The sequence below is a fragment of the Marmota marmota genome, unplaced genomic scaffold (assembly GCF_001458135.2).
Source record: "Marmota marmota marmota unplaced genomic scaffold, marMar, whole genome shotgun sequence".
NCBI classification, from domain to species: domain Eukaryota; kingdom Metazoa; phylum Chordata; class Mammalia; order Rodentia; family Sciuridae; genus Marmota; species Marmota marmota.
This window is the reverse complement of record NW_026000229.1, coordinates 45089483-45102200: the sequence shown is the minus strand read 5'-3', so window position 1 is coordinate 45102200 and position 12718 is coordinate 45089483. Positions and strand designations below refer to the sequence as shown.

The following is a 12718-nucleotide window of genomic DNA, read 5'->3' as shown; positions in this document are numbered from 1 at the left end:
AAAACCAAAGACCCTTTGACAATGACCCCTAATCCAGGTCCCCTTCCTTCGTCCCTGGGGATAACAACAGATGGTCACATTTTTCCAGACCTTTCTTAGCTTTACATTTATGTGTACTTAACATTGTAGACACAGAGGACTCTAGTTTCTTTTTACTGTTTTATAGATACTACCAGGAATTAATCAAAGCCCAGACAAGAAGAGATATCACAATTGCCATGCCCACAGCCAGTTGTGCCAGGGCAAGGGGGGAAGTAGAGTGCCATGAGATTGCATGTGAGACATAAGGCTTCATTGGAGAAGTGCCTACAGGGAAGGTCCAGTAGTGACAGGTGAACGAGTAGCACCTCCATCCATGGATGTGCTTTGCCAAGCAGTGGTGGCTGGCTGAATGAGTGACACATATCTTTTAAACAGTACCCTCAGTTCTACTCCAGTCACCACTGAAAGGGGATCTATATGTTAGGCTGCAGGAGCAGTGACATCATCAGCATTAGCTTTCTTGGTTTGCTTGTATGCCCAGCATCCCAAGGGGACATGTTGTGATGTACATGCAAATAATAATAAGCAACTTTCCACAGATAAAATTAGTTTGCCCAAGTCCGAGTGTGCATGAGAGAAAGCCATTCCTTCAACATAATATGCATCTAGACATTCCAGCCCAAGTTTGATCTCAATGTTTCCTTAACTTGGCTAGATTTTTGAGAACAGAAAAAGGGTATTCAGGGACATCTTGTTTATTCTCCAACTTTTCTTTAAGTGTGATACAACACTCAAATGGCAAACTGAAGAGAACTTATTGAAGGAATTATATACAGGAGTTTGGGCAGAGTTATTAGAACCAATAAGAGATGGAAAAGGAATCCAGGGCTAGCAAAGGAAAAGAGCTCTTAGCATCCATAGGGTAACAGGGCTATGGGTAGGAAGGGGTTCTACAATCACAAGTAAGCTACAACTGCAGAAAAGGGTGTCCCTATAGGATCCATACATATCAGAATAACAGCTGGCTTCTGTAGCTTATTGTAGGCTTTTACTGAATCCAAAGAAATTACTCATCATCCCAAAGTGTTGATCTCCAAATAGTATTGTCACTGAAACTTAGCAGACTATTCCACTAGTCTATGAAGTCGGTTGCTTTTAAGTGATGGGGCATGTGGGTAGATAATTAAGTTCCATGTGTTTGACCTCATTATTATATTTCATTTCCTACATAATGTACCCCCTGGTCAGACACAATATGCATACATATCATTTGATAGCTCACATAGCTTTTGCTTTTCTATCCCAAAACGTTTATTTAATAGACTCTTCTATGTGTGCTCTCAAGATTCTGACCTCCTTGCACAAACTGGCAGAGTCCCAAAACAGCAAAAAGTGTTTGCAAGTGATAGGAGAGAGAAAGAACATCCAGTTCAATATCCCTTATCCCCCAGTGGAGTGCTACCAGAAACTTCTGTATGTAGGAGAGATTCTTCCTTAAAAAAAAGATCATTTATATTATTATATTATTATTAAATAGTAATAAATATTATTCCTTTGGAATTGAGTTCAGGATTATTATAATCTTTGATTTATAAATAATTTACATGTAATTCCTTCTCTGTTTTCCTAAGTGATTTTTCTCCATTTTAACTAGAAAACAGAGTGGTTTCAATATCATTATAGATAATCAAATCAGAATAGGCAAAGAAAGACTTTTCTCTGAGTTTTAACATAAAAAATGAACTCACTTTGTTGAACAAAAACACTTTGTTGTTGCACAGTGTTCACAATGCAATCACTTAAGAGATCTTCCCATAACTCACTAGCTGTCTGCATACTTTCCTCATTGCCACCTTCATTTCTTGATTTCTTAGTGTGTAGATGACAGGATTCAGAAAAGGTGTGACAAGTGCATCAAATATAGCCAGGAACTTATCCAGGTGTGTGGAGGAAAATGGCTGTACATAGATGAATATCAAAGGACCAAAGAACAAGACCACCACAGTGATGTGAGCTGACAGTGTGGACAGAGCCTTGGAAGAACCAGCAGAAGAGTGCTTCTGAACAGTGAGAATGATGACAACATAAGAAATGATCAGTATGAAGAAGGAGCCCACAGAGATGAAACCACTGTTGGCTGTGACCATGAGTTCCAGTCGATAGGTGTCTCTGCAGGCAAGTCTGATGAACTGAGGGAGGTCACAGTAAAAGCTGTCCAACACATTCGGGCCACAGAAGGGCAACTTTACTACAAAAGCCAATTGAACCAGTGAGTGCGTGAGGCCAACCACCCAGGCAGCCACTAAAAAGAAGATACACATTCTTGGGCTCATGATGGTCAGGTAGTGCAGAGGCTTACATATGGCCACATATCTGTCATAGGCCATGGCTATGAGGAGCACCACCTCCATACCACCAATGAGATGGATGAAGAAGATCTGGGTGATGCAGCCTCTAAAGGAGATGACTTTGCGCTTCCTGAAAAGGTCATAAATCATCTTTGGGGAAGTGACAGAAGAAACACCCAGGTCAATGAAGGAGAGGTTGGCCAACAGAAAGTACATGGGAGAGTGTAAGTGAGGCTCAGAAGCCACTGTGAACACAATGATGGAGTTTCCCGTCATGCTTGCCGCATAAAACATGAAGGAGAAAATAAAGAGGAGTAGTTGGATACCCCAGGAGTTGGTGAGTCCCAGGAACACAAACTCCGACACCACAGAGTGATTTGCTCCATCCATTGGCTTTGTTGGAGGTGCTGCCTGAAGAACAATAGGAGAAAATGCAAATTATGACAAGTATATTAATAGACCAGGAGGAGAGAGGTCAAAATCATGAAAACCTACTTTTACTTTAACATTAAACTCAACCTGAAAGACGCAATTCATTGGCCCTCAGACTAGGCCCCCGCAGAGAGACTGCCCTCCTCACACCCCGTATGCCCTGCCAGGCTCCCTGACCAAGGTTGCAAGCAGAGCTGCAGAATGTGAGGCAGACCCAGGAGAAAGCCATTGATCTGGTGACAAAAGCCACAAAAGAGAATAAAGCCAACTATACCAGGAGGCACTCCAGCTCTACCAATATGCTGCAGAGGCTTCTTCCACACTATTAAGTCTGAGGTACACAGGGACAAGGCCAATAAGAGCTTCGAGCCAAGTGTGTGCAGTTGCCTAAACAGAGATACAGCAAGAAGCCAGTTAAAGAAATCAGAGTGAGGGCAAGGGCAGTGACAGTGACAGTGAAGGGAATAATCCAAAGAAAAAGAAACTGCAAGAACAACTGAGGGCTGCTGTTGAGATGCAGAATCCCAACATAGGATGCAATGATATTGGTGGGCTGGAGGGGGCCAAGGAGGCTCTCAAAGAAGCTGTAATTTTGCCAATTAAATTCCCACACTCGTTCATAGGCAGCTGTACCCTTGGTGGGCGATACTGCTCTTTGGACCCCCTGGCACAGGGAAATCCTATGTGGCCAAGGCTGTGGCAACAGAGGCCAACAATTCTACCTTCTCTGTTTCCTCTTCAGATTTGATTTCTAAGTGTTTGGGGGAGAGTAAGAAGCTAGTTGAGAATCTGTCTGAGCTGGCCAGCCAGCACAAGCCCCATTGTCTTCATCCATGAGGTGGATTCCCTCTGTGGGTCCCAGAATGATAATGAGAGCAAGATAACCCAAAGGATCAAAAGAGAGTTCTTGATCCAGGTGCAGGGGGTGGTGAATAACAATAATGGGACTCTGGTTCTTGGTGTCACAAATATCTCTGGGGTGTTGGATTCTGGTATTAGAAGAAGGTTTGAAACGTACGTTTATATCATACTGCCAGAAGAAACTGCCCAGGCCCAAATGCTCCAATTGCATCTGGGGAAAGAATTCCCCACAACCTCACAGATACAAACATCCACATGCTGGCCCGGAAGACAGAATGCTACTCAGGTGCATCACCATCATTCAGAGGGGTTCCTTTATGCAGCCTGTCAGAAAAATGCAGTCAGAAACACACCTTAAAAAGGTTTGTGACCCTTCCCACACCAACCCTAGCATTGTGATTGATGACCTCCCGACTCCATGCTCTCCAGGGGACCCAGGGGCCATAGAGATGACTTGGATGGATGTCCCTGGTGAAAAACTCTTAGAGCCTGTGGTTTGCATGTTGGACACTGGTCTTTGGCCACCACCCAGCTCACAGTGAATGCAGATGACCTCCTGAAAGTGAAGAGATTCTCAGAGGACTTTGGATAGGAGAGTTAATAACTTCTTCATCAAGAGTGAAGGTGAAGGTGTGAGGTTGACTGGGGCCCATCAACAGTACTCCCTACACTGGTGGCCAGACAGGGTTCCAAGGCTCATCTTAAAGTCACTACAGTGTCTCCTCTGCCATCTGGCTGCCAGCCAGGGAGCAGGAAGAAAAGAGCTTCCACAGCTGCAAATGCTCCACTGTGGTCTGGTACACAAGGGTTCTTCCTACTTCTCTCTCCTGGATGCTAACCAATTCCATTCCCTGCCTCTCCAGGTTTTTATTTTTTAATTTTGTTCCCCTAAATTAATGCTTCTTTGATTTGTCTTGTTTATAAAGATAAAATCCCCTGGAAGTGTCAAGGAATGGGAGTAGCCCCCCACCCGCTGTTCCTTTAATGCCCAAGTTTGGTTCCTTGAAAACAGACTGATGAAGAGTAAGAAAAGCCATCCCCATGTTCCTAGGATTAGATCCAGAGCCCTGTGCCTTCTTGCAAGAAGAGGAGATGGTTTCTGTGAGCACAAAGCTGTTATTATCAGAAGAGAAGACAGGCATATCTTCACTGCTGCCATCCCCCGCCCCCCCCAAGTGGCTGAACCCAGCCACTGCCTTTAGTTCCTGTCCTGGAAATGGTCTAATAAATCCTTTTCACTTCTTGAAATAAAAAAAAACCTAAAGGCCAAAAAGTATATGAATAAATATTAAACATCAATAATTATCAGAGAAGTATAACACAATAATGAAAGAAATGAATAAGAAAAAAATTGAAAATAGAACTATTACATAATCCACAATATCATTTGTAGATAAATATGCAAATGAAATGACATCAATATATCCCAAAAATATCTTCCCATATTCATTGCAGCATTATTAACAATATCCAATATATGGAAACTACTTAACTGTCCATTGACAGCTGAGTGGACCTCACACACGTGCACACACACACACACACACACACACAATGTGACAATATGAATGAATCTAGAGGTTATTGTGCCAAGTGAAATTAAAGAGACATAGAAAGGCAAATACTGAAAGGTCTCATTTATATGTGGAAAATAAGTCATGGGTGGGTGAGGAGAGGGAATGGGAAGATATTGATCAAAAGGTAAATATTCAGTTAGGATGGTTAATTTCTGAAGATTTATTGTGCAGTATGGTGACTATGGTTAATAATAATACTGTACTTTGTCCTTGAAAATCCCTAAGAAAGTAGATCTTGAATGTTCTCACCACAAGTAAGTATATGAGGTGATGAATGTGTTAATTAGTTTGAACCAATAATTTCACTGCATATGTATATCAAAACATCACCCTGTATGCCATAAATATACATAACATTTTTCATTTTGGGTTGTCAAGAATGCAGGGGAAAGGCACACTAATACATTGCTGGTGGGACTGCGAATTGGTGCACCACTCTGGAAAGCAGTATGGAGATTCCTTAAAAAACTTGGAATGGAACCACCATTTGACCCAGCTACCCCACTCCTTGTATATATCCAAAGGAGTAAAATCAGCATACTACAGTGATGCAGACACATCAATGTTTATAGCACTCAATTCACAACAGCTAAGCTATGAAGCCAACCTAGGAGCCCTTCAATAAATGAATGGATAAAGGAAATGTGGCATACATCCACAATGGAGTATTACTCAGCCATTAAGTAGAGTACCTTTACACCATTTGTCAGTAAATGAATGGATCCTGCTAAGTGAAATAAGCCACAGTCCTAAAATATTTTTGCTGATATGTGGAAACTAATCCACAATAAGGATAAAGAGGGGAAGAATAGATATTATTCAGTAGATTAGACAAAGGGGAATGAAGGGAAGGAAGGTAAAAGGAAAGGCAGTGGAATGAATCCCAAATAATTTTCCTATGTACCTATATGAATACACCATAGTGAATTCCACCATTGTGTACATACATACAAGAAGGGAGTCCTAATTAGAATAAGAAATATTCTATGCTTGTACAGTTATATAAAAATGAATTCTACTTTCATGTATAATTAAAAAAACCAAAAAAGTGAAAATTTAAAAATTGTCATTTTTTATATCTTAATGAAACTAGAAGGGGAAAAATCATTATTGTGCCTATAGATTTTTAAATTGTGACCAGACAAATTGGTGGTTGTCATACAGAGTTCCATGCAGTATTGTCTCTGAATTTAATATCTTTCTGCTTTCTCCCAGAGTGGTTGCAGTGATGTTCCTCATGAGATAGAGGAAGCTGTGAGTCAAGCCAAATTCTTTTAATTTTTTCTTCAAAACACATAGCCTTATTCAGTCACATGAGACTACTCACCTTTTCTCAGCTAGTATACCTACCAAAACCACAAGATTATCCTGACAAATAAGCCCTTCCTTCCTACTACCCACCTCTGGAAAACACTATCTTCAAAGTTTATTAAACATTTACCATAGCTAGAAGATCTTGCTTTTTATATTATTAGCATTTGTTTTACATCCTTTTAAGTTAGTGAACTGCTTACAAGACTAGCTCACCAGTAAACTTCTTAAAGGGATAATGACCTATTCATGTTTAGATTCTCTGAAGCCATGAAAAAGTGGTTCACAGGAAGGTGCAGGTCCATGAACTGTCCATTACCAGTTTGCACCACCCTAGCTATAGAGATGGTGAATAAATGTTTAGAAGCTTCATTTGATTACAGTGAATAACAAATGTCTGATTTTGCATTCTACTGAAGTATCAGCTTATGAAGCACTGGGGGAAAAAAAATCTAAGATAACGTGAAAGTCATTGCCTGGATGTACTTAGCACAGGATCTGAAAACTTCACCCTTTGAGGGGCACTGTGATGTAGCAGACAGCATTTTTTTAAACCTCTATGAAAGTACTTACCACATTATATTGTAATTTTGATTTTATTTAGAGAAATAACATAACATAGTAGATAGAATATTGACTTTGGATTCTGAAAAATAAGATTTATTTCATGGTTCAACCACTGACAAGTTAATATTAGGCAGGGTATTAAACTTTTGAGCCTCAGTTTATCTATATATTGAACAAATTTAAAATATTGACATTTTGTTGTAGGGATGAATTAATTAAAGATCAGACTCATACATTCAGTATGTAGATATTCCATATGTAGTTTCCAGTAAATATTAACATTACTTTCTTTTCTTTCACTTGCCCTTATAGTGCTTCATGCATGGAATAAATGAATAAATAAAAAAGAAATGATTGTTAAGCAGATAGCATTAAAATACCATATCTAAATATTAACTGTCTCATTCTCTCACAATGTGATCCTGCAATCTGTACACGTGGAAAAATGAGAATTCATACCCCATTTGAATCAAATGTATGATACGTCAAGTTCATTGTATTGTCTTGAGCAACTAAAAAAAGAGGAAAAAATAGATTATAACATTTATTCTTTCAGTAATCAACAGTAAACTTTTAAATGTAAATTAATTTTCTCTTAAAGAACATTGTATTTCTTTTGAGTTCTAACTACAAATGTAATCCATTGTTAAGTTCTCATACTTAACTAGATTACAATCCCCACAAAGTTAAAGACTGCATCTGTCTTCTCTACAATGTTTCCCAAAACTTAGAATCACAACAGGTACACAATATGGACAAATAAATATTTGTTGAAAGATAGAAAAAGATGTATTTGGTTTCTTTGAAAACACAAGAAAATGTATCTAATTATATAATTAAAGAAGATAGGCAACAAGACCATGCAGAGTTCTGAAGTGACAGAGAAAAATAGAAAATAAAGCATTATAAAAATGAGCAAGAATTACAAAAAAATTTTAAAAAAAAGATTAAAAAGAAAATTCAAGAAGGACATTGAAAAGCTCACTTTAAGTCAGTTTCTAAGATATGGTCTATGCTGCTTTTTGGATATATTCTTCAGAAATTGTATGATTATAAACAAATTGCAGTTCTATATCTCCAGGATTCTCTTATGTACTATGGTTCTTAGAAGAGTTTCTTCATCAGCTATAAATTTACTTATCTTTGGATCTCTGATCCCATTAACTAGGTAAGAACCAAGAATTTTTTTAAAGGGCATTTAAAACAAAATGAAATATAACTATGGAATTTGAATATGCCAAATGAATGAGACTATATCCATCCAAATAGCAGGGAATATAAAAAATCACAAAGTTAGAGTCATTACAGTTTGAAAGTCACTTGACACAGAGTCAGGATTCAAATTTCAATCCAGAGAAAAAGTCATGCAAAGGTTTCTAGATGGAGATCCAAGAACATAACAATTATTCACAAAGAAGTCATTAATAGAGGGGGAAACACCTGAAGAAAAGAAGTTACAATTATCTTCCTTTATGGATTTCCTATACTTTGAAATAATTTTTCTGAAATGTATTAATTGCATTCACTTTTAACTAATTATATATCTGTGATGCAAAGGACAAGACCTCTTTATCCTGTGTTGTAATTAATCTCTTTCCCTGAACTATTTAGCATTTGGTAATCCTCCAAAACAGATTTCCAGACATTTAATCCGTATAGATAAAGGGAAAAATGAGTAATATGGTTTTAAATGGGACCTAAAGACATCTCTCAGATTTAAACAAGGTGCTTCATTTATGTATATTTCCTCCACCATCTAGAAATATTGCAAGTTCATTGTTTTCCTCAGTTCAAACATCTATATTTTTCCTCTTCAAATTGCCACAAAATCATCTTTAAACCCAAGTAAAATCTACTCCCTTTGATTTAAGAACACCTCTACTTCTGTTTATTAATGTGGAAAATATTCGTGATTCTTTATCCTTTCCAAATGAGTGTTTATATACATGAATAAACAAAGTCATCCTATAGCTTTCAGTTTGCAAGAAAACAAACAATACCTTTTAGTCTTTGAATTTCTTTCTCACTCACAAAACCAGAAAAATTCCCATCTGTCAATATTCTTTAAACTTTTCCATTCTTCTTATAGTTCAGAGATAAAATTGAAAGAAAAGCCAGGCACCATGGCACACTCCTGTAATCTCAGCACCTCAAGGGGCTGAGGCAGGAGGATCATGAGTTCAAAGCCAACCTCAGCAATTTAGCGAGGCGCTAAGCAACTGAGCAAGACCCTGAATGTAAATGGAAATATTAGAAACGTCTGAGGATGTGGCTCAGTGATTAAGCACCCCTGTGTTCAATCCCCAAAAAAACAACAACAAAAAAATTGATACAAAAACTAATTCTAAACCACAAAAGCAACCAAGAAAAATTAGCCTGGTAGTTTTAAGTTTTGTTTTGAAATTTTCGACATCACATTTCAAAATTACATGGCATTGGAAAATATTTATTCAGCTTTGGGTCTTTTTCTCCATGTCAAATTTTATATCTGTTTGGGTGTCTCTGAGACTCTTTTCCATAGGGCAAACTTGAAAAGTACCTAGTAAATTTACTTCTAGCTGCAAAAGATAATCAGTTTATTCCCATCTCTTTTGAAAAATCAATGTAAAGAAAAATATTACCTTTGTTTTTGGTTGAGGGGGGGCTTTGTTGTTGTTTGTTTCGGTTTTCATTTGTCATCATGTGCTATTTTTTGCCTATTTATCAAGTAGTACAGGATGAGATCATTGAGGTAATCATGACTTATAACAGAAGAATTAATTGCAACCTATGTAGAATCCAAAATATTGAAAAATATCTTTAAAAACTTTCTAACATTTCCTAATATCTTTCACATTTACCTAGGTACAATGTGGTTAAGTTCTAGCTCAACATCAGTTAGCCTTTTCCAATATGTCCATGAATTTTTTCACAACTGTTCTCCTGTGCTATTCAGTTTGTTTCCTGGACAAGACTTTGCTTTAGGCTAGACTCACATCCTTTAGGATCTGACTCGAGTTCACAGCAATTCCTACAACAGAATCACGTCTCAAAGTAAAACTACACTTCCCATTGTTAAATTTGTTTCCATACATCCAATTTACCTGTATAAAAAGAACAGCATCTTCTGGGACTCAAATTTTCCTCTGCTGTCTAACATAAAGTGCTATATAATACTCTGCCATGGGAAGATAAGGAGTTATTTTATATACCAAAACAGGCAGTGACCAAGTGATACTGCAAAAACACAATAGCTAATGGTTCAGGGACTTTTTCCCTAGAGAAACTTTTTTCTTTTTTTGTTCAATGCAATCAAAGGATGTAAAAACTCATCATAAAATGCTAGAGTTAAAGAGAGAAACAAAAGTGGGAATTTGGGGCACTTTTTGCTACTTTGTTGTAAATATCGATAATTTCACACCACAATCAATCTCCAAAAATAGGAAAATATTATCTCAGAAAAAAAATTACAATCAACTCCAAAAACCCCAATGTGCTAATTTTTTAGTATAATTTAAGTAATAAAAGAATATTTATAGGGCTGGGGCTGGGGCTCAGCAGTAGAGCCCTCACCTCGCACATGTGAGACCCTGGGTTCAATCCTCAGCATCATATGAAAATAAATAAACAAAATAAAGATATTGTGCCCATGTATTACTAAAAAGATATATAAAAAAGAATATTTATAAATACTTCATTTTAATACAATAATATATTGTTTGATTAAGGATGTGCATGTTACTGTACAAAAGCTCATAATGAGATTTTTAGGCAAAAAATCAAGTTGATTGACTTTTGATTTTGTACCCTTGTATCAGTCAGGGCCCTGCGAGGATCAGAAATGCCATGCTCACATTAGGTACAAGAGAAGAGCTTCATGAAGGCACAAAGTAGGACACAAAAGCATTGTCAGTGGAAATAGAAGGACAAATAAAAGTTACTCTTTTACTCTCTGCATCTATTGTTGTCCTTTGTCCTTGGGAAAAATAAGGTGGGACAAATAAAATGAAAGCAGAAGAAATCTCCCATCATGCAATAGTTATTATACAATTGCATAGTAATATAATATGTATGTTATATTATGTAGAACACCATGGAAGCTTGAGTCCACTGGACATGCAAGTTAATCTGTCCTTTCCCACAATCTCCAAAGCCTTTACTGCTCCAGAGCCACCTCAAAACTTGTAGTCTTATAATTTCCCAGTGGTATATATTGGTTACAAAATACAGTGAAATCTACAAATAATTGGGCCTCTTTCTCTGTCTTAGACATTCCAAAGTGCAGAAACTTTAAAAGAGACATTCTGGCATGTGCCACATCAATTAGATATGTATGGAGCTGAAGAACCACACCAAGTGAAAGGAACAAAAAGAAAAAAATAACACAACCCAATCATATGAATGGACAATGTGTCTCTGAAGCAAAAAATTACTATAATTCAGGGATAACTTGGGTGGACTAATCAACAGTATTAGGAAAGGGAACTCACGGACTTGTTGATGCTATGGACAGGGAAGGAAGGGAGAAGAACTGTTATAGTGTGTGCATGTATGAATAAGTAGTAACAAGTCCCATGATTATGTACAAACATAATTACAGACATGTACCACTGAACCTGGCTCTTATACTGCTTTTTACTGATTTGGGTATGAAGGTTATGGGATCTCATAGAATAAATTAGGGGTATATTCCCTTTTGTCATCAGGAAGAGTTTGCATAGAACTAGAATTTCTTCAAAGTTTGATGGAACTACTTGATTTAGCACAACTACCAGAGCTTGGGGAAATATTCTAATTATTCAGTTTCTCAAATTTATAAGATTATTTTAGGCTTACTATTTTTTTCTTGAATAAATTTTGAGATATTTTACTGATTAAAAGAATTTTCTATCTCATATAAATTTTAAAATTCATCGGCATAAAAGTTTTTATAGCACTTTCTCTTTAAAAACTCTGCTTTATCAAGTAGATATATATTCCTTCCTTGATTGTGTGTGTGTGTGTATTTTATCGGGGTATAAAGTTTTATTTTCATTGATCAAGTTAACCAGAGAATTGCCTAGTAATCAGTCTTTTCAAAGATCCAACTTCTGACTTTGTTGGACTTCTCTATTTCACTATTTTTCCCCAGTGGTTTAGATTTTACTCTCATCTGTCTTCTTTCTTTTATCTTATTTTGTTCTTTTTCTAGCTCCTCATCTTGGAAAGTTGGATAATTAAATTTTTGGTTTCCTATTTTCACATATGTGCGTTCACCATTGAAGTAAAGGTAAGTTTTATACCCCACAAGGTCAAAGTATTTTAAAATAATCACATATACTTCATTGAAACACAAATTATTTAAGAAATTCTAAAATGTCCCTTTGGGCTGGGCATGGTAACACAGGCTTGTAATCCCAATGACTCAGGAAGCTGATGCCAAAGGATCACAACTTCAAGGCCAGCGTAGCAATTTAGCAAGACCCTGTGTCAAAATAAAAAATTAAAAGGGCTGTGGATATACCTTAGAGACTGAGTGCTTGCCTTACATATGTGAAGCCCTTGGTTTAATCCGTAGGGGGGACACACACACACACACACACACACACACGCTCTCTCTCTCTCTCTCTCTCTCTCTCTCACACACACACACACACACACACGCGCGCGCGCTCGCAAATA

The 12718-nt window shown here is 37.3% G+C and overlaps 1 protein-coding gene and 1 pseudogene across 1 annotated transcript; one reads left to right on the top strand and one right to left on the bottom strand.

Moving 5' to 3' along the window:
- Positions 1-1781: 1781 nt before the first annotated feature.
- LOC107137830 (olfactory receptor 4F21-like) lies at positions 1782-2728 on the bottom strand. The gene has a single exon (XM_015480269.2). The coding sequence runs from the start codon at positions 2718-2720 to the stop codon at positions 1782-1784; it is 939 nt and encodes a 312-aa protein (XP_015335755.1). The 5' UTR covers positions 2721-2728.
- Positions 2729-2761: 33 nt separating this feature from the next.
- On the top strand, positions 2762-4215 carry LOC107137672 (annotated as a pseudogene).
- The last annotated feature ends 8503 nt before the right edge of the window (positions 4216-12718 follow it).

Bases quoted from the DNA above. Each gene is read 5' to 3' on its own strand.
- LOC107137830 (XM_015480269.2), bottom strand. From the start codon at position 2,720: ATGGATGGAGCAAATCACTCTGTGGTGTCGGAGTTTGTGTTCCTGGGA.